Raw genomic sequence first — 25,873 nt, 5'->3', positions numbered from 1 at the left:
GATGGGTAGATCACATAACTAATGAGGAAGTATTGAATAGGATTGGGGAGAAGAGACGTTTGTGGCACAACTTGACCAGAAGAAGGGATCGGTTGGTAGGACATGTTCTGAGGCATCAAGGGATCACCAATTTAGTATTGGAGGGCAGCGTGGAGGGTAAAAATCGTAGAGGGAGACCAAGAGATGAATACACTAAGCAGATTCAGAAGGATGTAGGTTGCAGTAGGTACTGGGAGATGAAAAAGCTTGCACAGGATAGAGTAGCATGGAGAGCTGCATCAAACCAGTCTCAGGACTGAAGACCACAACAACAACAATTGTCAGAAGATGTAGTTACGATACATAGGTATTAGACGGATAGAGATCCCTCGTAATTGGACACATTTAAGAATGCTATTTTAAGATCGCAAATTAGTAGTGTCGCCAGCCATTCACGAGATCGGAATCATTTCTTGGAAATTAAAACTTATTTTATAGGCTTTTATAATTGGAATGCAGAGCTAGTATAGTTAATACTAAAAAGTAGTGAACAGTCGCAGATAAAGTCGCATGACTACCTAAGGACCCTAATTTCACCTCTCGTCTTCTTTGCCTAGAGATTAACACAATTTTTAAAGAACCCTGTTCTATGGAAGAAACACGTGCCTGTTTGCGTCAACTTGGCGTAAATCATTCCGTACTGAAAATCACATTTTGCAAGTGGAGCATCGTCTGAAGGGGACACAGCGATTTTTCTATTCAATCTTCAGATAAACCGTCAATGGCGGTGTATTGTCTGAGCTATTCGTCTAATTTCGCTGATTAGATGTAATCAGCCTCAGCTAGACACTGCCTTGGTGACGATACGTTAGAGATGTACGGAACCGCTCGGCATCATCAACAGAGGCCCTTTGTTCCGAGGATGGTGCCAAGTAGTTCCTTAAATCTGTAACGTGTTGCCATTACAACAATGCTCCCATATAATCAAGTGAATAAGATAATACGCGCATTGTGGCGGTTTATCTGTAGACAAACATCAGGTTGTGTGTTATAAAATATCAGACTTCCTAAACATCGTCGGATGCTCCCAGTGCATCTGAAAATGACTACTGCACATTGGACATGGGTCAGTTGTGCTAGAGTCGGCGCGACATGGATGTCAGGCTCATACGCACGTCATTTTTCTTGGTAGTTAAAAATCTGTGTTTACGATAGAGTAAACGAATAAATCGTACATGAATGCTTTAAAAGATTCGATCCTGTCATATGGCTCTATACACTGGATGACCTACATATAAATTAGCAGCCATTGGCAACGATGCATCACGAATATTTGTAAACCATGACCCTCATTGAACTGTAATGGATACAGCAATTACGCATTACAGGGAAAGTGAAAAAAATTATGAATCACAGTAAGTGGATTCGCCACGAATCACTGGCCAAGATCGTTCTCTGCTTTACAGCAAATAAATATTTCATTCTTACGCGCAATAGTAACAGGTAACGAAAAAGAAGTATTTACTAAGTGGAGCGTCCACTGCTTCGTTTGATTGTTAGATGTTGATGAAGCTCCAAAGACATGCAGAAACTACACAAATAAACGATGTTTAGTGGTTTTGTATCACTATCAGCAACGCTAAGCTACTGACAAAATTATGGATTATTTTTGAGCGAAATAAATAAAGAGTTAAGATACAGTGCTTCGCTTAAACGAAGCTATAATTGCAAGAATAAACTAAAGTTCTCTCGAAGTTCAATGTTGATTTGAGCACCACAGGGCCTTATAAGATATGGTCCTATTGGAGATGATATTCCCCTGCCTCCCTCCGACTTTTGATCAGATTTACCCAACCAGTTATTCGAAGACCTGCAGTGTAACGTAGACTCTGAACCATAGTCCAGTTTGACAGTCTTAACATACTGACGGAGGTGAAGGAACCGCCAACTGACAGAAAAAATTCTAGTATAAACGGCGGGTTGATCTCCCTACTTTCGAAGCTGCAGACTGGCACTTACTTAGCTAAGAAACGAGCCATCATTAGTTGCAAAAATAACAATGCAAAATTTACGTAGCTGGCGCAAAGTGCCGCACCGGAGGAAAGTGCGACGGTAAGAACTGTAGGGGGAGGTGACTCCAATAAGCAATTTTAAAAGGATGTATTGTACAATAGTTATCCATATACGAAAACTAGCGTGTACAGTTGCAGCGAACAAATCTTCGGACTCAAAACCACAATAACTTTGTATCATAAAGTCTTTAAGGAATTTCAGGAGTCCAAAGCATTATTTTTCCGGCTCCTTCCTTTCCATGTCCATGATTGCGAAGTCGATTAAATATGGTGATACACCCTCTGGGTGTAAAAGAAATTATTATAAATGGAATATGGCCCACGGGGCATGGGGATTGTCGTTGTATGTAATACCTTTCATTCCATAAAGCTTCAACTTTTCTACGAAAATACCATAATTTACACAGAAGAATGGTGGGGATAGGTAACAGAAGATACCTATGAAAGTCTACATATGAAGGTCTGACAATGAATCCTTCTCGAACGAAAACTGCGGTTTAGTAGATAAATTATTTGTGCTTAAATGTCATACTACTTTCACCGGTCGAAAACGTTGTAAAGAGGCAGATGTTTATACATTTAATGAATGGCAACGAAAAATGCTTTCAATTTGCGTAGTCACGACATACAAACTCACAAAGGGTCCGCGCCCACTCGTCCTCACCGATTTGTTCCAAATTTCTGGTATACGCAGTACCTGCTCATAAATGAACGGTACAGAAGTTGGAGTTCCAGATAGCCAAGTTATCAGAAAAATTAGCACTTTTGTCGCGGATCGGACGAGGCACGAGCCATTTATATTATCTTAGCTTCCCGGCAGCCGTTGGCACAACGGAAAGAGTACGGAACAGTAATCGCAGGGACGTGAGGTCATGGTTTTTTTGTGTTTTCAATTTTTACGTTTCTTATCATGCAAATAAGCCGTAATAATGATCAATATATCATATTGATTAATATTTTCTTAAAGGCAAAGGAATATTTTGGATCGAGGTCTCAAATATCGTCATTACTTCATCAAAATCTGGGGAACTTACAACAGTCTTACACAACAATTTTTTGACTGATGTGATGAATCCCTACGTGCGGAAAACGAATTAATTCTGTTAATTGACCCATGGAGAGGATAAAAAAATCTACAATCATACGAAGAAATTTTTCAAGATGAATAAGCATTGCCATCATGCAGTTTTAAAGTGCTTCTCCCAAATGCACTCCGCTAGTGCAATCCAACAATGTCTGTTTTCATCGTCAGGTAAAGAATTTGATCAAAAGTCTTCAAAGCTGCTCTTATCTTATAGAGAGAGAAGAAGAAATCAAATCACGAGAAGACTGCCTCAAAATACATTGCACTGTACGTCACTAGTTATCCTCATTAATAGCTGGCGAAATAATGCGTTACGCCTGATTTGCTGCCAAACTGTGGGATGAGAGAGAACATTATGAATGTAAATTAAGTGTTTTTATATAGAAATTCTAAGACACCACGTAATTGTAAAAATGCGACATTTATAATGTGTGCGAGATGCCAAGAAAATTACTGCTTCCCCTGTTTTTACAATGAATATCATCCTAGCGCGTGCAAATCATCAACTTTAAAATAATAAAAGTATCAAATTTTATATACGAAACTTTCGTGTACGTCTTACAATCGCTTCCTTGAAATTTATTTGCTCTCTAAGTTTCCTTTGCCTTTTCATGAAAATATTAATAAATAAAATATACAGAGCATTCCGGTTTATTTGTAGTGTAACGTACAAACTAAAAATTGAAAATAATCCACATAGGGACTCAACCCAGCGACCCTCGGATTACCGTCCTGTGCTCTCGCCGCTGCCGGTAACTACGGTAACTTAAGTGGCTCATTCCCCTCGCGATACGCCCCGTAAACGCTGTTTTCTAAACGCTTTGCCATCTGGATTTCCCACTTTTGCCACTTCTCTATCGGTCCAAGCCCTGCATAGCACACAAATTCTCATTTTCTCATTTTCTCATATAGTTCGAATTATGTTAGCACCGTTATTATTTTCTGTTAAGTTGTGAATATTTACAGAGATTTTAAGAACTTCTCTTAACATATTGCAATAATTTTCGTAAAACGACTAATTTATCTTCTCTTGTTCTGGCGATTACTTTAATTTTTCTTATCCGTTTAGAAGATATTTCAATACCATCAATTACACATGGTTGCTTTTTTGTGGAAGTTCTGGACTAGTTCTTCTTGAAAATTAGTTTCAATTATTGATACTAATATTTAAAAAAACACATCGCATTTCACTTTAATATCTCGCCCCCTGTGTACCTTATCACATTCTACCTCTAGTAGTTGATTTTCAATACAATGTATTTTTGTATCTTTAATAAACGGCTTGTTACGGAGTTGCATCTGAGCTGTATGTCTTTACATTGTTCATTTTACTGGTATTATGTTATTCAGAAAGTGCAATAGCAATGCGCTGAATATTAATTTTTTTCGACATCTGTGTTATGTACGAAAATGTTATCAGTTAGAGTCCTGCTATCTTGTTGTACATAAAATGGAAAAGCCATGTAGCAGCAAAATAATATCTCGAACTCATCTTGTTCTCCCATAATCCTTTAAGAAATTTATATCGAAATATTGATAAACCGATCACTGCTTCATCCTGCTTGACAGGCAGATCAAAATAAATCCGGATTTTTTATAGGCAGAAGGTTTCCCTGCAGTGAGATGTGCGCTAATAACATTTACAGGGGTTGTATTCTTTAGTCACAACTGACACGCATATGGCTCCAGTTTTTTTTCTTTCTTTTAACAGAAACGACTTTTACGTTATCTTTAATTTTTAAATGTGTGTAACCCCTTCTTCCTTATATTGACTCTGTATGGAGATGATACTAAACCAGTAACAACTTACATTTTACTTCACTGTCCCCGTTGTTGCATGATGTTCAGAAGGTACGTGTCATCTACAGTAAGGTTTTACCTTTTCCTTTCCTTACATTTTACACTCATCTACAAACATATACTGCCTTTAATTTCGCCGTTTCAGCGTGCTAGGAGGAAAGCACACTCAACACTGTTCCCTAATACTGGGCGATTACTTCGTTGCTTTTTGGGACGTGTAAGTTGCATAGGACACTGTTCTCGGCCAAAGGTGCAGAGAATTGAAGACATGCGCGGAAAAACGGACTAACCCTCAAATGTAAAAGCTTAGAGATAGGTGTTGCCATCTGTTGCTGGGTACGGGAACTATCAGCATTGACATTGGTCTCACCCCTAAGTGATATATGCAGCAACAGATGCCAACACTTACCTCTAAGCTCTTACATTTGAAGGATAGCCCGTTTTTCCGCACATGTCTTTGACGTCACAAATTAACACTGAATCTATGTATCTATCCTCAAACCCGTATGGCACTACTAGAGCGATCTAATTGTAACACCACAGCTCCATAGCTCTACTGACATAATTTTTTTTCTGTTCTACCTTCTGTCATTGTAAATATTATTTGATCGTATTGATAGCACAAGAGTGTTCGCTTTTTCCTTTGTAAAGCCTTTGATTCATGGTTTGATTCTATGCAATGTAGTGTATCTATCATTTAAATTCTTTTTCTCATTTGGAAGGAACAAAACTTAATGTATATAATTGTAATTTTGTTTAAATAATTTTTTATAGAAATACCAATATGTGCAAATGACATGTTTTGTTTAAAGTAACTACTTGTTGTTATGTAAAGACTGATCCTCACTAAGGGCTTTTAGTCACTTTGTATGTAAAAGGTGGTGTGGTTCCCCTCCGGAACGGAACTTAGTAGCGCGCGCAAATTGTGGTTGGCATTGGTAGAAGAGGTGGATTAAGAGTCAGTCGGGGACGATCTACCAAACTATCAACTGCTCATGCAAAAGTTGTGTATTGTGCTGGTGCCGAGAGAAGCTTTTGGTGCCGATTTCCAAGGTGCTAATGCCTCGGATGGATGGATAAAGAGCTGGAACTGTTCTGGAATTGGTATCTAGCATATGACCAAGACCCAGCATTTCCGCCTGCAAATCCACCCAACGACATGCACTCGCCACCACATTGCCCAATCACTGAAAAGGAGCCAAGGAATTGTAGATACGTAAGGTGAAGGATCAGATCATTGGATGTTTAGGAGTGCTCAAATATAAGGTAACTGAATATATGTACCTATCTTGATTTTTTTCCGTATCACAACACCTTTCAGGTTTCCCTCCGTTTGAACTACGATTACCAAGTGTCCTTGTTGTGGAAAAAATGAAAGCCTCAAAGCCAAACAGTTAATTAAATAACGTTGTTTGATATTTGGTAAGAAGGGAGTATTCAGATTTACTGTGGAGTTGGTAAAATTGTGGGAGGTAGTAAATGTAAGTTTGTGAAAGCCTCCCAGTGATTGAAACAGTCCAATTTAAAGTTTTGTGGACTTTCAAAGTTACCTATTTAATCATTGACTTGAAAGTAGAAGACTTTGGTAATAAAGACAGGCAATAAACCATCTTGAGGATGGTTCCAAAAGTAAATATTACTAAAGTTTGGCACGAAATGTTTTTCTTAGTAAACAATTTCCTGTTACTTTAAAATTTAAAAGTTCTTAAAACTGAGGCTTATAAAATTTTGTTTAGTTAATGATCATAGTGCTGCCTGTCGTAAATTGTAAAAGGTGAGTTAGTTTCTTACAAATATGTCAGTATTGCGTCTCACTGCATTTGTTGGAAGCTATATACTCATGTTTGCTAAGTGCTTGTCTCTTATGTATTGAAAGTACATATTAATAATGTAACTGGACCCTCAGTTTGTCTATTGTGCTTATTCTAGGTAACAATTAACAGAAAGACCACTATCTATGATAACAGTAGCTTCTTTTATTCAAAGGCCAGTGAGAAATAGTTTGCTAGTGAAATATTTTTTTTTCCATGTCAGATGGAAAATTAATTGGTAAAAGAAATACTGAACCTATGTCTATTTCATGATTCTACAGTGAATATTGATAGTAATATTATTGAGACCATTCAGTTTGACTAAGCCCTGAAGATAATGTGTATCGTTATCTGTTATATTTATGCAAATAGTTTGTTCTGCTCTACCTGTCAGCTCCAACCTTAACGTTAACATATGCAAGTGTCAGAGTTCATTGCACTCTCGTGTGGCAAAGTATAGGTTGTGTTTGTCCGTTAAAGTTACTCATACCTACTTTCTTGTACAAGAATGTTAATCATTCTCATGTCTAATTAGGCTAGTGACCGTTTTCTTTATTCTTTGAATAGTGTGGATAGGTAAAATATTGTTTATTACTGTTTAAATATGTACGTAATTCTGACTTTCACTTCTGATAAGCCACCTCCGTTAGGTAAATCGCGGTCAACACAACATAAATCCTTTCAGAGGGTAACACTGCTCTGCTTCTTTATACTGTAATTGCTTGGATAAAAATAATTTCATTATACGAACTGCTTCCAGCTTGGAAGTTATGGTATAACAGTAGTAGACGGAAGTGTTATATAATGATTTCGTTTTTACGCATGCAACCTCCGCTTCATTGTGTTTGTAGTAACAAAGACATTTCTAGCGATAAAAAAATAAATGTGCTTGACCACAATCTGGTGAGATGTCAGAAGTGAACCGTAGCTGAGTGTACTTCACGTGATCCCACTATTGATTTTTCTAATGAACTACCTCACTTCCTAATGGGCTCAACTGGGTAGAAGAACGTTGTTCACATTCTCCATCATGGAAGTGTAGAATACCAGTTATAAGTATTAGATGATCACAATATGAGCTAGATGAAGAAAGAAATGAGTTACGAAATCCAACATGTAAAGATTACTACAGATATTCGTATTTAAGTTTTGACACGTTCGATATGCTTGCCATCATTCGCGATGATGTGGCGCAAAGGAATAGGGAAATCATGCATGACCCGCTGTAGTGATGGAACATCGATGCTGTCGATGACCTCCTGAATGACTGTTTCCAGCTTAGCAATGGTTTTGGGGTTATTGCTGCACACCTCGTCTTTTCTATAGCCCCACAAAAAGGAGTCGCATGTGTTCAGAATCCGTAAAATATGGCGGCCAAGCGAGGCCCGTGCCAATGGCCTCTGGGTACCCCAGATCCAGAATGAGGTCCCCAAAGTGCTCCTCCACGACATCAAACACTATCCTGCTTCGATGGGGTCGAGCTCTGTCGTGCATGAACCAAATCTTGTCGAAATCAGGGTCACTTCGGATAATGGGGATGAAATCGTCTTCCAAAACCTTCATGTACCGTTCGGTGGTCACCGTGCCATCAAGGAATATCGCACCGATTATTCCGTGACTGGACATTACACACCACACAGTCACACGCTGAGAGTAAAGAGACTTCCCGATCCCGAAATGCGGATACTCAGTCCTCCAACTGCACCCATTTTGCTTTTTGGCAAACCCATCCAAATGAAAGTGGGCTTCGTCGCTAAACCAAACCATGAAATTCCCACCATGCCCCGCGGCCAAACGTGCAGTTTGCACGTCCTAACGCAAATTATGACGAGTTTATTTCATATAGTTCAATAATTGTGACCCTGTAAAACCTGCGAGTGGGAACGCTTCGGTCGGCTTATGGTGAGCTTTTATCAAGAAATTTCACGATTATACGTTGAAGCATTTGGTAGTATATGTACAACTGTCTTGAAATCATTCACAGTACGACGCGTTTTCCTTAGTCACCACTGTACTTGTTTAGTGTAACGTCACCGTGTGCTTCCGATAACGCCCAGAGCAGGCGAAATGCAATAATATCGTGGTCAAGTAATACATTCTCACATAATGAAAAGAAAACGTAATTTGTTTGAGCAGTTTCTTTATGCTGAAAGACTACACAAACCATTCGGTGATAATCCACATTCAAATGAATGGAAATTAAGCAATTTGATGATACAGTGATTAAAGTTTGACGCTCGAATTCGGCCTCACAGACAGCTTTCGCGGAATTTTAAAAGCTCACTACCATTCTTCCACAAGATGCAGCGATGGATCTGACGCATAATAAACTGTGCATAAAATGATGAATCGCTAGGTGACTTGAAACTGGTCATTGTAAAATAAAGAACTAAATCATCACAAAAGTGACTGGTTGCAGTTATTTCTGAAAACCTTTATCCATCGCATTTGCAGTTTCCCGCATCCATAATGGATAAACGTTTCAAACTGAAACTTGTGGACATATAAATGAATTTAAATATCTGAGACCCTTCTTCAAATAAAATATTAAAGTAATTAATATTAATATTAAATTAATATTAAATTAACATTAAATTAATATTAAATTAATTAATAATATTGTGAAGTAAGTAATATTGAGAAGTAAAATATTAAACTAATATTATGATTAAAAACGCACATGTATGCTTCGTCAAATACCTGAAAGAGCACAAATATATTTATGAAAACCAAAATAATCATATATAAGTTATTATATAACCAGTTGTAGCATATGCATATAAGGCAGCACTCATGATATTCTAGAAGAAAACACTACTTAAAATATAATACAGTAGCCGGCCGGGGTGGCCAAGCGGTTAAAGGCGCTACAGTCTGAAACCGCGCGACCGCTACGGTCGCAGGTTCGAATCCTGCCTCGGGCATGGATGTGTGTGATGTCCTTAGGTTAGTTAGGTTTAAGTAGTTCTAAGTTCTAGGGGACTGATGACTTTAGAAGTTTAGTAACATAGTGCTCAGAGCCATTTGAACCATTTTTTATAATACAGTAAACAGTTTCCTCGTGCTCTGAAATTATGATTTACTTAAATATAGACTGAGTTTCGGCTTCTTAGGCCATCGACAGGTGGCCGACGAGTGGTTTGAGACTGAATAATTGTTAGTTGCAAAACATCAGGAAAGACTTTCCTTTTTCGCATTGTCGTATCCTGTCAATCACTGATGGGGAATTCAGTTAAACTCATATAAATTGTGTAGCTGCAAAGCGCCCTTTCAATGGAGCATGAGTCGGCACCTCGTGGTCTAGTGGCTAGCGTTGCTGTTCGGGATCACGGGGTCCCGGGCTGGATTCCCGGACGGGTTGGGGATTTTCTCCGCCCGGTGTTGTGTGTTTGTGTTGTCCTCATTATTTCATCATCATCAGCAGCAGCAGCATTCGTGACAGTGAATAGATTGGACTGTGTACAAAATTGGTTTGTGAAAAAATTGGGACTTTGTACGGGTGCTGATGACCGTGCAGTTGAGTGCCCCACAAACCAAACATCAGTGGAGCATGACCACTCGTAACAAATATAGAACTATATACACACTACTGGCCATTAAAGTTGCAACACCACGAAGATGACGTGCTATAGATGCGAAATTTAACCGACAGGAAGAAGATGCTGTGATATGCAAATAATTAGCTTTTCAGAGCATTCACACAAGGTTGGCGCCGGTGGCGACACCTACAACGTGCTGACATGAGGAAAGTTTCCAACTGATTTTTCATACACAAACAACAATTGACCGGCGTTGCCTGGTGAAACGTTGTTGTGATGCCTCGTGTAAGGAGGAAAAATGCGTACCATCACGTTTCCGACTTTGATAAAGGTCGGGTTGTAGCCTATCGCGAATGCGGTTTATCGTATCGCGACATTGCTGCTCGCGGTGGTCGAGATCCTGGAATCGGTGGGTTCAGGAGGGTAATACGGAACGCCGTGCTCGAACCCAACGGCCTCGTATCACTTGCAGTAGAGATGACAGGCGTCTCATCCGCATGGCTGTAACGGATCGTGCAGCCACGTATCAATCCCTGAGTTAACAGATGGGGACGTTTGCAAGACAACAACCATCTGGACGAACAATTCGACAACGTTTGCAGCAGCATGGACTATCAGCTCGGAGACCACGGCTGCGGCTACCCTTGACGCTGCATCATAGACAGGAGTACCTGCGATGGTGTACTCAACGACGAACCTGGGTGCACGAACGGCAAAACGTAATTTTTTCGGGTGAATCCAGGTTCTGTTTACAGCATCATGATGGTCGCATCCGAGTTTGGCGACATCGCCGTGAACGCACATTGGAAGCGTGTATTCGTCATCACCATACTGGCGTATCACCTGGCGTAATGGTATGGGATGCCATTGGTTACACGTCTCGGTCACCTCTTGTTCGCATTGACGGCACTTTCAACAGTGGACGTTACATGTGTTACGACCCGTGGCTCTACCCTTCATTCGACCCCTGCGAAACCCTACATTTCAGCAGGATAATGCACGGCCGCATGTTACAGGTCCTGTACGGGCCTTTCTGGATACAGGAAATGTTCGACTGCCACCCTGGCCAGCACATTCTCCAGATCTCTCACCAATTGAAAACGTCTGGTCAATGGTGGCCGAGTTAGTGGCTCGTCAAAATACGCCAGTCACTACTCTTGATGAGCTGTGGTATCGTGTTGAAGCTGCATGGGCAGCTGTACCTGTACATACCATCCAAGCTCTGTTTGACTCAATGCCCAGGCGTATCAAGGCCGTTATTACGGTCAGAGGTGGTTGTTGTGGGTACTGATTTCTCAGGATCTATGCACCCCAATTGCGTGAAAAGGTAATCACGTGTCAGTTCTAGTATAATACAATTGTCCAATGAAAACCCGTTTATCATCTGCATTTCTTCTTGGTGTATCAATTTTAATGGCCAGTAGTGTAATATTTAAGGAACCTAGCATTGTAGCAAGCATAAAAGCATTCGTCATACAACGAGATCACAGGAAGACAGGTTCATCAAAGTTGTAGTAGAAAAACCTTTAGGACGACAGATAATGAAATATTTAAATCATCAAGACTAGGAACTAATGTTGTTGCTGTTAGGGTCTGCAGTCAGAAGTCTGGTTTGATGCGGCTCTCCATGCTTCTCTATCCTCCGCAAACCTCTCCATCACCGATTATCTACATCAACCTACATCTTGCGGAATCTGTTTATTGTATTAAACTCTTAGTCTCCCTCTACGATTTTTACCCCCACCCCCTCCCCCCCAAATACTTCACTCCAATACTAAATTGGTGATTCCTTGATGTTTCAAAATGTCTTCTATCAACCGATCCCAACTTCTAGAGAGGCTGCGCCGCAAATTTCTTCTCCACCCAGTTCTGTTCAGTACCTCCTCATTAGTTATGTGACCTACCCATCCAAGCTTCAACCTTATTCTGTAGCACTACATTTCAAAAGCTTCTATCCTCGTCTTGTGTAAACTCTTTATCGTCCATGTTTCACTTCTGTACATGGCTACGCTCCAGAGAAGATTCCTAACACTGAAGTCTGTAATTAATGTTAAATTTCTGTTCTTCAGAAACGATTTTCTTGCGACTTACAGTCTACATTTCATAACATCCCTTCTTCGGCCATCATTATTGGTGCCCAAATAGTAAAACTGATCTACCTCTTTAAATGACTCTTTTCCTAATTTGATTTTCTCAAAACCACCTGATTAAATTCGACAGCATTCCATTATCCTTGTTTTGCTTTTGTTCTTGTTCATCTTATACCTTCCTTTCAAGACACTGTCCATTCTGTTCAGATGGTGCAGCAAGTCCTTTGCTGTTTCTGACAGAAGCACAAAATCGTCAGCAAACCAAAGCTGTTATTTCTTCTCCCTGAACTTTAAGTCCTATTTCAAATTTTTCTTTGGTTTCCTTTAATGCTCGCTCAATGTATGGTTTCCTTTACTGCTCGCTCAATGTATAGATAGAATAACAGCGGGGATATGTTACAACCCTGTCTCACTACCTTCTCAACTAATGCTTCCCTTTCATGCCACTCGACTCTTATAACTGCCATCTGGTTCCTGTACAAGTTATAAATAGCCTTTCGCCCCCTGTATTTTACCCCTGCTACCCTCAGAATTTCAAAGAGAATATTCCAGTCAACATTGTCAAAAGTTTCCTCTAACGCTACAAGTGCTATAAACGTAGGTCTGCCTTTCCTTAACTCTTCTAAAATAAGTCGTAGAATGAGTATTACTTCGATTGTTCCTACATTTCTGTGGAATCCAAAGTGATCGGCTTCTACCAGTTTTTCCATTCTTTTGTAAAGAATTAGTGTTAGCATTTTGCAACCATGACTTATTCTCTGATAGTTCGGTAACATTCACTCCTGTCAGCACCTGCTTTCTTTGGAATTGGAATTTTTACATTCTTGCTCAAGTCTAAGCGTATTTCGTCTGCCTCATTCATCTTGCACACTAGATGGAAGAGTTTTGTGATGGCTGGACTTCCCAAGACTATCAGTAAGTCTGACGGAATGTCGTCTACTCCTGGGGCCTTGTTTCGACATAGGTCTTTCAGTGCGAGGTCAAATTCTTCTCGGAGTATCTACCTCCCACCTCATTCTCTTCTACGTCCTCTTCCATTTCTATAACATTGCCTTCTGGTACATCTCCCTTGCATAGATCCTCTATACACTCCTTACACCTTTCAGCTTTCCCTTCTTTGCTTAGGACTGGTTTTCCATCTTAGCTCTTCATATTCATAAAGCCGCTTCGCTTTCTCCAAAGGCCACTTTAATTTTCCTGGAGGGGGTACCTATCCTACTATTTTGGAGAGTTACTAATTGAAGAGTGCATTGTAAAAAGTGATAAACTTGGCAAAATATTATTAAGTCCACAACAAGAAGCTCACACTACTCCTAATTACATTGTGATAATAATAAATCATACTCATTTTTCGAATTAGTAGGATTTCGTAGGCTGAAAGGGTGTACGTTATGGTATAAAGGAGAAAAGAAGAAAATAAAATAAATATCTATCTTCAGTAAGTATTTTGAGTGAAATTTCACCATCTAATCAAACAGTTCATCCATCTGCATCTACACTCAGCAAGTCTCTGCGAAATTCACTGCATTGGGTACTTCTCGTTACACTACATATTATGACGCCTTCATGTTTCATTTGCCTGTAGAGCTGGGCAAGGAGGACTGGTTGAACGCCTCTGTGCAAGCGCCTTTGGGATCCCTACGAGGGGAGATGTGGGATATTGCTAGGTACCTCACTTCATTGTGAGTATATAAGTAGGCTTTCGCTAGGTAACTGTCTTCTATCTTCAGGGGTTTGACAGTTCAAAGTTCAACATTTCCCCGAAGCTCTCCCGTGGATCAAAGAAACATGTCACCTTTCGTGCTACCTCTCTTTGTATCAGTTCCATATGCCCTATTTGTTCTATTTAGTGTGGGTACCACACTCCCAATAGACTGCGTGAGTATTTGGTCATGAATATCCTTTGTAGACTGATTACATTTTACCAGTATTGCAAGAATGAACCAAAGTCTCCCAAGTGCTCTTTCCAAAGACTGAGCCCTTGTGATCAAATTGTACTTCATATCTCCACAAACTGTTCTACCCAAGTATTTGTAACACTTGGATGACTCTAATTGTGATTCATTGATGCTGTAGTCATAGGATACCGTGTTTTTTAAAGTGCACAGTTTTGCGCGTCTGAATTTCTAAAGCAAGTTGCAACTCTTTGCGCCCACTGAAGTCTTATCAAGATATGTTAGTATTGTCTGTCAGGTCATTAATACATAGGAAGATAAAAAATAAGAATCAGAAGGCGACTGACCGTCCTTGCGTACGTAGTAGGCCTGTCGTCGTACTGGGGCAGGCATGGCGTCAGCCCCTCCCGGCCACAGCCATTCGCTGCCATCCTGCGCCTCCTGCAACACACCACACACAACCCTCACTTCCTGGCACGTGGCGCTGGCGTTGGCACAAAAATAATGCAAACTCTTTGTCCAGTACGATGGATTCTGGCTTAAGAGCGATTCACTAACAGGTAGCTTGCACGCTTCACAGAAGATAAGTCACACATGTATTACAAAATACTTATTCTACCAGAATATAAGGCGATTTTGATCACCATCTTTAAGTACAAGCAGTTCGCACAAATGAATTTACTTCATTTACTGGTAAGTGGATTTCAGGGTGAAACTATGAAAGAGGACACACTCACAGAAAAAAATGTAAAGTCTGAGTATTTTCTGTTCGCTTGTGTCCGTTGTCCTGCAGTATTTCGGAACTGACAACATGTTCCTGTTCTGCCTCGACTACACATTTGCTGGTATTTCACAACCGCAATTTCTACGTGTGAGCCACTCTCAAATGATAATCCAGCAGCAAGTGTGTCAATTCTTATTCTTTTCGGTTAACAGGATATCTTCCATATGTCCAACCATATCTTCATACTTGGCTTCATCTTTTTAAGTGTCGTACTGTCGAATGCACAATGGAAAAAGGCAGCTGTATTTACACTGACTTTCACGGAGTTATTGTCCTTTTTTATACAAAGATGAGAAATCTGATTTATTCTTACACTTATTGAGTGAAATATGGAGATATGGTTGGACACGAAGGACGACGTCATCTTAACAGTAAAAGATGTGTATTGACGAACTTCATGTTCAGTTAACACTTGAAAATGGCACATACGCCGAAATCGTGATTTTAAAATACTTATAAATAATCTAGTAACAGCCGAGTCGGAAAATGTTGTTACTTAAAAATGTTATGATCATTATGATCAATGATTGTTCAAGGTAAACGTTCCATGAAATGCTTCAGATCGTTTACACTGTCTCATTTTAGTAACTTCTAGTTCCATTTTTCCATTATCGTGTACTCGCGAATAATTAATCCCACATTTTATCGTAGAATTTAGCGTATCTATACCCCTTGGAGAAGCAGTTCTATGTTTTCAAACTCTTCACGTTAGCAGGTGTAGTAATTGAACTCCTTGGTGCTTTACATTTGAAAAAAGAAATGTGCCAGTTTATGCAGGAGAATGACAAACTTGCCTGAACCATTTTGAAATTTTAACTTTCTGGCTAATGGGTGGCATGGGAAATGTATCATATTTGTTGGCAAACAGGCGTACGAAACGCATCGTCGTCTTACTTTCTTAATTAAAATTATGTTAAATAAGTCATACAAACAACCACTGTCCGTTGTAAACAACCTGTTACAAGTGTGTAAACGAAAAAACTTACAATAAAAAAAATCTTTCGTATCATAGGAGCATAAAAGTGTAATTTTGGTCAGTAATTCAAGTTGGGGAAGGACTAACATCGGAGGACATGATTTTAAGCACTTCCGAAAATCATGCAATATTTTAGTATAGAAAATCAGGTGAAACCAAACGTTGATGAGAGGGAGATATTAGGGACAAGTGTTTACCGAAATTATGGTCTACATGAGATGGGATGCGGCGGTTTTCCTTCTGTAGATAAGTGAGTTACACCCACTGATATAACAACAGAATTTGCATATGAAACCATTTTCAGAAGTTTAACTTTCATAAGTGGGATATAAGATTTAGTTGCATCCTTATTCCAGCGCCAAATTCAAAAGTCATACAAAATCTGACTTGATTTATACAAACGTTACTCTGCAATGATGTAATACTTAAGAGAATTTCTCCCAGTTTCAAGCTTGTAGACGACACTAAACTTCTTGCATAACAGTTTTAAGACATTCCTCTGGAAAAGCTTAGAATATACAGTGAAAATGTAGCCAATATTGCAATATATATACAATTATTTCTCAACGAGCAGATTTGACGTCTTTGAGGATCTTACAGATAACAGGATCAGTGTCCATGGTTCAGCAGTAACAGTAACCGCCATACTGATACAAATGGCTACAAAATGAAGCAAAAAAGTTTACTTTCAGATGCTAGCGAAGCCCGCAGGTTGTACTGGTGTATTTGACCACAAACGGCACCTGTGCAATGTTCTCAATACGTCGCAAGTGTGAGCCGTGATTAGAACAGGGTCCAATGTAATTGTTAGTACACTATGGCGGAGCTAAGTGAATTCGAACGTGGGCAAATTGTTGGTGCTCGTATGGGGGAGGGGGGGGGGTGCGTTTCCATAACCAAGGTAGCCTAAGTATTTGGTTTCAAGAAGCATCGTTTCGAAGGCTTCATCGCATACAGGAGAAACGGAAAAACATTATCCTCTATATCATAACGCGGATGAAAGTACGTGTTAAGTGATATTGACGGATGGTCATTGAGGATGGTTGTCACGAGAAATAAGAGGATGACAGTGCAAAAGTCACTGCAGAATTACTTGTTGCACTCGCAAAACCTGTCAGCAGCAAAAACAACACGAAGGGAACTCCATAAGCAGGGAATTCCAAAGCGAACTCAAACTCACCGCGCATCAGTGATGCAAATGCCCGTAACAGTGGAACAGGATGCTGGAGCGCTAAACCAGAACTATGGAGCCATAGAAGAATGTAATTTGGTCGTCTGAGTCTTGTTTCACACTGTTTCCAGCTTCTGGTCGACTTTACGTCCGACGAGTGAAACATGGCGGTGGTTCGTTGGTGACTTAGGCAGCCAAATTGTGGTATCGCATGGTCCCTCGAAGATCGCAATCCTGTCAAGGAGTATATCACCATTTTGGCTGATTGGGTCCGTCCTCCGTCCCCTGGTAGAATGTTTGTCTGCCATTGGTGCTGCTGTGTCCCAAGGCTACAGGACTCCTGGTCACACAGCTCGCATCTTCCAGTTTTGTGCGCACGAGGACGAATTATCACAACTCTCCTGGCCATCTCAGTCATCAGATCTCAATACTATTGAGTCTTTGGGATCTGCCTCAAAGATACGCTGCGTTATCATTACCAACCTCCGTCATCTTTACCTGAACTTGCCACTGTTTTGCACGAAGAATGGTAAAAGGTTCCCTTGAAAACCATAGAGGGCTTGTATTTATCCATTCCGAGATGACTGGAAGCTGTTTTGAATATCAGCTGGTTTTTCTGCACCTTGCTAGGCATGGTAATGTGTTGTGATTATGTTGTTTCCATATTTTTGTCCACCCCCCCCCCCCCCACTTAAATACGTTACATAATGACAGAGGAGAAACATCTCGTGCAGCTCGTGTGAAAATATGCGAGATTACTTAGTAATGTGGCATTCTCAATCTATCAGAGACAGTGACCGACTCGGAAGGCCAGTTGAACGAGAAGGACAGAGTCTGCAGAAGACGTTATACGATGAACATCAACAAAAGCAAAACAAAGTTGACGGAATGTTGTCGAATCAAATGAAGAAATTAGATTAGAAAATGAGGCAACCAAATCAGTACATAAGTTCTGCTTTATAACTGACGATGGCCGAAGTAGAGAGGATATAAAATACAGACTGCTAAAAGGAAGAAAAGCGTTTCTAAGAGAAAGTCTAACATAGAGTATAAGTCAAGTGTTACGAAGTCTTATACGAAGGTATATATCTGTACTGTAAGCAAGTGAAAAGTAAATGTTAAGCGGCTCAGACGAGAATAGAAGCTTTGAAAGTGCGGCACTACAAAAGACGGATAGATCGGATAACTAATGAAGGAACTAAGTGAAGAAATTTATATAAATTTATTGAACTAAAAGAAGGGGTCAGCCATAGGATAATAATAATGAGCGTATGGCATTGGTGGCCAGGAGACCCCTCGCGGCGCGGTTCGGCCGACGCTCCACAAGTTCTTTAACGCCACTACGAATGAGGATGAAATGATGACGAAAGACACACAACACCCAGTCATCTCGAGGCAGAGAAAATCCCTGACCCCGTCGGTAATCGAACCCGGGAACCCGTGCGCGGGAAGCGAGAACGCTACCGCAAGCCGACGAGCCGCGGACAGCAATAGGTTACATCTTGAGGTATCAAACAGTTGTAAATTTGGTAAAGAGAGGAAGTGTGGCAGTAAAAATCGAGAAGCAGTCGAAGGTTTAACGTAAAGCGTGGTTAGAATTAAACTTTCGCTTCTTTAGATGGTCCCCATAAACAAACAGTGATCGTAGAGCAAGGAAACTTCGTGCGAACTTTTGTAAGGACATGCAGAAGAGAATTAACGGATACACGACTGAAAGAAAGACATTTTAATTTCCACATGAGAGGTTAACATCTGTTAATTTTGTATCATGTTTACGTTCCAGGTTACAAACGTGATGACCATCTGCATCCATGACTGCCTGAAATTTCAGTAGAGATTGTTCGCAGATGATTTCGAATGGCGGATCATGGAATGTTCAACTGTAATGACAGCTCGTGCAGTGCTTGAATATCACACGTTGAGTCCAGTATTCTCAGCCATAGCACTAGTAACTTCTTCAGCAATTTGTGGCGCAATTGGCCTGTCCCAGAAGCAATTCTGGAATCGACATTTAACTCGAACTTCCGAATCGTGTTCTTCAACCCCAGTGCGGAAAGACGACTGCTCCGTATTCTTTTAATGTGTCGATACTCTCGAAGAGCAGCAGTACTACAGCTGTTGTTTTGATAAGGCAGCTTTAAGAGTAAAGCCCAGACCAGTGTTGCCTGTCTGCAACTGTAATACGCACTGATGCTTGTGTTTGAACCCTGCGTCACCGTACCAGTGCCGATGCCTAACGACAAGTCGTGACACTAACACTATTAACAAACGAAATTCTGCAGTACACAGTTTGAACATCATTCCATAAAGTTACGAGGTATACCCGGCGAACTTCGTTCCACCTCTGAAAATCTTTATATGTTATAGCTGACCCGGCTAATGTTGTTTTGCCATATAAATTATCTCTAGTCTATAATAATAATGTATATGTGTAGCACAATGTATACGTGTTGTTGGCGGGAGCTCGTGACACAAACAATAATAATGGCCGAAAACTGGGTATGGAGTGAGAAAAGGCTGAGGGGGAAGTCCGGCAGTATCGGCCACTGTTAGTTCTAGCGTTTCTACGGTAACCCCCCCCCCGCGGATTTAACAATTGCAGCCGATACACGGCTCGTCTATGAGCATACAAACACAGCGGCAACTTCGTGTCGAAACGTGTTCGTCAGCATTATGAATAAGGCCAAGCGCACACGCATCGATTTTTACCGCACGGAAAAATATTTTGTACGATTAAATTCTTTTAGAGGGACAAAGGAGAGCATAGGAACTTCTTTGTTTCACTAAAAGAATTTGATCGTACGATATATTTCCGTACGATAAAAATCGATGCGTGTGCGCTAGGCCTAAAGGTCGGTTTGGCAAATGACGCATGCTACCTAGCTAAATTTCTCGGTCTAGTTACGTCGATTCAAAGAGGGATATTCGAGTCGTTGCTTTTGGTACGTTTTCTTCAATTACCAATCTATCGAATAGTGAAAGACTATCATCGGTAGACACCTGGCGCGGGATAACTGATCAAGTGGTAATTGATCAGTTATCGACTGGGGTTGAAAATTATTAAATTACTGAAATCGCTATTAAAACATGGAGGTTGGTGGCAGAAGGTTGAAAATTTAGGGTTGTGTGTATTTTTTAATGCCACATGATAAAAAAATAAAACTAAAAAGTTCTGTCCAAAAAATAAGAAAGAAATTTTTGGGGTGGACCACCCTTGTTACTTAGGGGTATGAAAAATAGATTTCGACCGATTCTCAGACCTACCGAATATACATGTAAAATTTCATCACAATCGATCGAGCCGTTGATCAAGTTATAACTGATCAGTTATCGACCGGGGTTGAAAATTATTAAATTACTAAAATCGCTATTAAAAAATAGGGGTTGGTGGTAGAAGGGTGAAAATTTGGGGTTTGTCTATTTTTTAATGCCACATCATAAAAAATAAATAGTTCTGTCCAAAAAATAAAAAATAATTTTTGGGGTATGAAAAATAGATTACGACCGATTCTCAGACCTACCGAATATAAATGTAAAATTTCATCACAATCGATCGAGCCGTTTCGGAGGAGTATCGCAACTAACACTGTGACACCAGAATTTTATATACAGGGTGAAAAGTATTGAAACCGACAAACTGTGGGAGGTTGTAGGGGACATCAAAACAAATATTTTTCCCTAATGTCATTTTTTCCTATGAGAATTATTTAAACCGGTGGAGGCCGTATTACGCTCTTTAGTTGTTAGAGGCTGTATTACGATCTTCAGTTGTTAGAGGACGTATTATGCCTTCAGTTGTAGGCAACTGCTGTCCACCAGTGTAGTAGTACATTGTCTCTGTTTACTAATGGAGCGATACACCTGGAGTGAATACACTGATATGGTTGGTGCGTACTACGTAGAGCACCACAACGGACGAGCTGCACAGCAGGTTTATCAACAACAATATCCTAATTGCCGTATCCCGCATCATACGACCTTTGCTGCTGTGTACCAACATCTGCGTGAGATCGGGTCATTTAGCAAATTACCTGGACAGGGACGCCGTCGCACGGTAAGAGCGCAGCAAGTTGAGGAAGCTGTCTTGCAGCATGTGGGGCGGGATCCTTCAATCAGCACTCGTGCAATTGCACGTAACATGGGGACGAATCAGACGAATGTAAGAACAGTCCTTTGAGAGCATTTGTTACGTCCATTTCACTTACGGCGTGTCCACATCCTGGAACCAGTTGATTATCCACCCACAGCACAGTTTTCGCAGTGGTACCTGGAACAGTGTGAAATGCATCCTACCTTTCCATCCACTGTGTTGTTTACCGATGAAGCAACGTTCGGGCGTGATGGAGTCTTCAACATGCACAATTCGCATGTCTGGAGTGAGGATAACCCACATGCCACATTTACTAGCGTTCATCAAGTGTGGTTCTTCGTTAATGTGTGGGTCGGTGTTGTTGGGGATTGTTTAATTGGGCCGTATCTGCTACCCATACCATTAAATGGCAAGCACTATTACAATTTTCTCAACAGAGCATTGCCAGAAATGCTGGAAGACGTCCCACTCCCTACAAGACAACGCATGTGGTTCCAACATGACGGGGAGCCGGCACATTTCAGCCGTCCTGTGCGTCGATTCCTGGACCGACGGTTCCCAGAAACGTGGATTGGCAGAGGTGCTTCTGTACCATGGCCTGCTCGATCCCCAGATATGTCCCCTTTGGACTTTTTTGTGTGGGGAGAGATGCACAACCTCGTTTACGCAACTCTTGTTGCATCAGAAGAGGATCTGGTTGCCCGGATAGTAGCAGCAGCAGGAACAATGCAGGATACTCCTGGGGTTTTTGCCCGTGTCAGACATAAGATGATCCGACGGTGTAACCTTTGTTTACGTGTCAATGGAGGAATTTTTGAAAATCTAATGTAATTGAAATTGGGTTATGTTAATGTGTTGTCTCTTAGTCATTAAAAAATGGAAAAGTGTTTGTTGGTTTAATTAATTTGCCGCCAGAGAAATCTTCCTCTACCGGTTTAAATAATCCTCATAGGAAAAAATGACATTAGGGAAAAATATTTGTTTTGATGTCCCCTACAATCTCCCAGAGTTTGTCGGTTTAAATACTTTTCACTCTGTATAAGGATAAAGTAGCCAAATGGTAAATAGTTTTACGTCTACACTGGCTCAACTAACGAAAGTTTAATTATAACCAGCCTGTATACTGGCATAGTTACGCAGAGAAGAACATTATTCCACAGGATAGACTAACGTATAGAGCTGCACGAAACCAGCTTTCGGACCGAAGAGCACAGCAACGACAATAATAACTTACTATTGCTGCCAGATTTGTGCGGCGGCCAATCCTGGGCACTGATTTGGCGCTCTTGAGGAAGAGATCGCTTCTGCGTCCGATGCGGGGCACCGACTTGGCCGTCTTGAGGAAGAAGTCGCTGCGCCGGCCCACGTGTGGCACCGACCTCGAGGCCTTCAGGAACAAATTGGCTCCCTCGTCCGGCTCCGCTGCCACCAGGACCACCAGCACCGCTGCACACACATGCACACACTTTACTCACTGGACGGTACCCTTGCGCTTTTCTACAAGACTTTCTGCTCTCAAGCCGCGCAGGCAGACTTGTTCTGTTAGATCTACTGATAAGAGGTCGGTATGACATTTTCAGATCATCCGCAGCTCGAAATCACAAAATTTTTGTGGAGAGGTGAAGTGTTCAGAGTACCTGCTAAAGTAGCCACTTTAGATCCTAAAAATGGTGGACTAGGATTAACTGACATAACGGATAAAGCCTCTGCTCTTTTTATCAAAAGGCAAGTTAATTTAATAAGAGACTCGCGAGAAAGCATAACCAGCCAACTTTTCGAGATCATTAAACCTCCAAGCCTGCTTCCCCCGATTGACGTGCAGAATATCAACAGTCGCTTACAGCACGTGAGGATTTTCTATGTTGAGTTTAGTTATGTCAGTGTCGAACTCAGGCAGTCCCGACACTTAACATCGAGAGCCATAATGCGGGAACGAAAGAAAAGCGAAGGAAGAAACAAAATAGAACGACAGTTTCCAAACATTGAGTGGACTGAGATTTGGAAGAACATTAGTTCTAATGTGCTCACGTCTAACATAAAAACGTCATGGTACAAGACAGTTAACAACATAGTTAGCACCAATGAAAGACTGCACGCAATCGGACTCTGTGAAACAAATTTATGTCAACAATGCCATCTAGTTGACACAGTAATTCATAGATATACTTGCAGTGGTCACATGAATAGTTGGAAGTGGATCCGGGAGCAAATAGCTCTGATTACAAGAACATCCCCTGAGTATATATCGCTGTCATTGATAAACAGGCCTGAAGCACGCTATTTCCCAGAAGCAAAAAATAACGCTGTGTACTGGTTGCTGGGAAATTTTGTTAACTACGTCCTTAACAAATTAGGATCCGATAGCATCATAGAGTTCAAGGTACACATGCTGTGTGAGTTCCACAAAATTAGAAGCTATTCGAATCACAAGAAAAAGTTCGGTAATATGCTAAAAATTGTATTTGAAAGAATGGGCATTGGTTAATATAAAAAAGAAGACTGTGTTGACAGTGATGTATTATAGTTACCTTAAGGATACTATTTAAGATTTTACAGTATATTTATTATGTGTGCTTTCTCTACTTCAGAGAGTAGTTTTTTGAAATTTATAAGCTAATGTACAGAACTTATGTGACATTGAGATTGTGTGTCTAATAGTGCCAAACACAAAACATGAAAGGTGCATTATTGGCTTATACTAGAAATTTGGAAACAGACAGTTTTTTATAGAAATTTCCTTATCGATTGGTTAAAACCATAAGATTCTATCCGATAAATGTAATATTCAATGGCTGGCACATTGCCCTGTTCATTTTTGCAGTGAAAGACTGATTATATAGATCTGATCACTTGAAATACTTAGATTCAATTAATGTCCAGAAAGTGTAGTTGGAAGGCTAGTCAACTTTATTATATATCTCCTTTCCGCCATTCTCAAGTATTTATGTTTAATTTAATTCTTTCTGGTGATTTAGTCAGTAACACAATCTTCTGTTGTCTTTCCTTAATGTCAGCGCAATTGAAATGATCAAACCGCTTTGTTTAAATAACTTCATGTATGTATAACTTAGTATGTATTTGCAATGTGTAACATTGTTTTTTTTAATAAAGGTTTTATAAAAAAAAAAAAAAAAAAGTGGTCTTGCGGTAGCGTTCTCGATTTCTGCTCACAGGGTCCCGGGTTCGATTCCCGCCGGGGTCAGGGATTTTTCTCTACCTCCTGAACTGGGTGTTGTGTGTTTTTCATCATCATTGACTCGCAAGTCGCCGAAGTGGCGTCCTCTACAAAGGACTTCACGAGACGGCGACCGATCTGCCCGCATGGGACCTCCCGGCCAACAATGCCATACGATCATTTCATGTTATTTTCACCACCACATTTTGAAATTCACGTCCCTGTTTGCGCTAGGGAAAATGAGGAACTTGAAGCATAATTCTCAAAGTTAAATTATAATTATTTTGGCAGAAATATACTTTTGAAGATATGTATCCACAATCTAAAATTTTTCCTCACCTATAAAACGTTATGCGGTGCTGCTATGCTTCATTACAAGACCTAAAACATCGTGGTACAACTGCACATTCGAAAAATAAACTTAGCCTGCAAGTTTTGCAACCTGCAGTGTTTTTCATAATTAACAAACCATAACAGGTGCAAGTACACAATAATAGACGTAAACTTAATCCGATAAATATGGGTCCGCAAACAAGCGGATCCTAGATAATTGTGGATGCACGCTTACGAGCCGCTGCCAGCTTCAGTTTGAAATGTTGCCTTAGTAGAAATGTGTTCGAAATGTAAACTTTTGATTAAATCCCCGTATAAAGTGGCTCTGAGCACTATGGGACTTAACATCTATGGTCATCAGTCCCGTAGAACTTAGAACTACTTAAACCTAACTAACCTCAGGACATCACACAACACCCAGTCATCGCGAGGCAGAGAAAATCCCCGACCCCGCCGGGAATCGAACCCGGGAACTAAATCCCCGTATAATTCGGTTCCACGATTTATGACTATACAGTTCGCTTCTCCAGTTCTTCGAACTAATCAACAGATGTCCTGTACACTTGAGTTTTGAGATAGCACAGACAGAAAAATTCAGCGGATTGAAGTCATGTGATCCTGGACGCCAAGGTACACGCCCTCCTTCAACAAACCACCTGGAATCACATTGGCGCTTTAGACGTTGTATTATATTAGCAGAAAATGAGCCGGTGTCCCATCATGCGTTTGCTGGATTCGGGCCATGGATGAAAAATGAGCTCACTTAGATGAGGATTTCAAAACTTTCCATTTCAAACATATTATCACTTCCCAAAAAGATACTTCATACTGATGACAATGGTGGCATGTAACCATACATTCGCAGTTATCCCTAAAACTGCTCGTTTTCGGATTCATAATTACTAGAACGTTTTTGCTTATGTTATAGTATCGCCTCACCTGTGTCAGTTTTCCTCACTAATTATCATACAGCTTTTATATAATAAATATTATACTCTGGATACCCAATGTTTTATCCTGTAAAATTTACAACTTGGCTATTGATAGCACTTTGTTAATATAAGACATAAACCT

General features: G+C 40.5%; 1 protein-coding gene across 1 annotated transcript in view; it reads right to left on the bottom strand.

The window, feature by feature from the left end:
- LOC124722126 overlaps positions 1-25,873 on the bottom strand; it is a 58,722-nt gene that overhangs the window by 12,911 nt on the left and 19,938 nt on the right. Inside the window, exons 3-4 of the mRNA XM_047247331.1 lie at positions 22,526-22,737; positions 14,618-14,711 (exon numbers count right to left, since the gene is read on the bottom strand). Of these exons, the coding sequence (XP_047103287.1) occupies positions 14,618-14,711; positions 22,526-22,737 (306 nt within the window). The remainder of the gene's footprint in view (positions 1-14,617; positions 14,712-22,525; positions 22,738-25,873) is intronic.

This window comes from Schistocerca piceifrons, chromosome X, assembly GCF_021461385.2.
Source record: "Schistocerca piceifrons isolate TAMUIC-IGC-003096 chromosome X, iqSchPice1.1, whole genome shotgun sequence".
Taxonomy (NCBI): Eukaryota; Metazoa; Arthropoda; class Insecta; order Orthoptera; family Acrididae; genus Schistocerca; species Schistocerca piceifrons.
The sequence above is the reverse complement of the archived record's forward strand: the minus strand, read 5'-3'. Positions and strand labels throughout refer to the sequence as shown.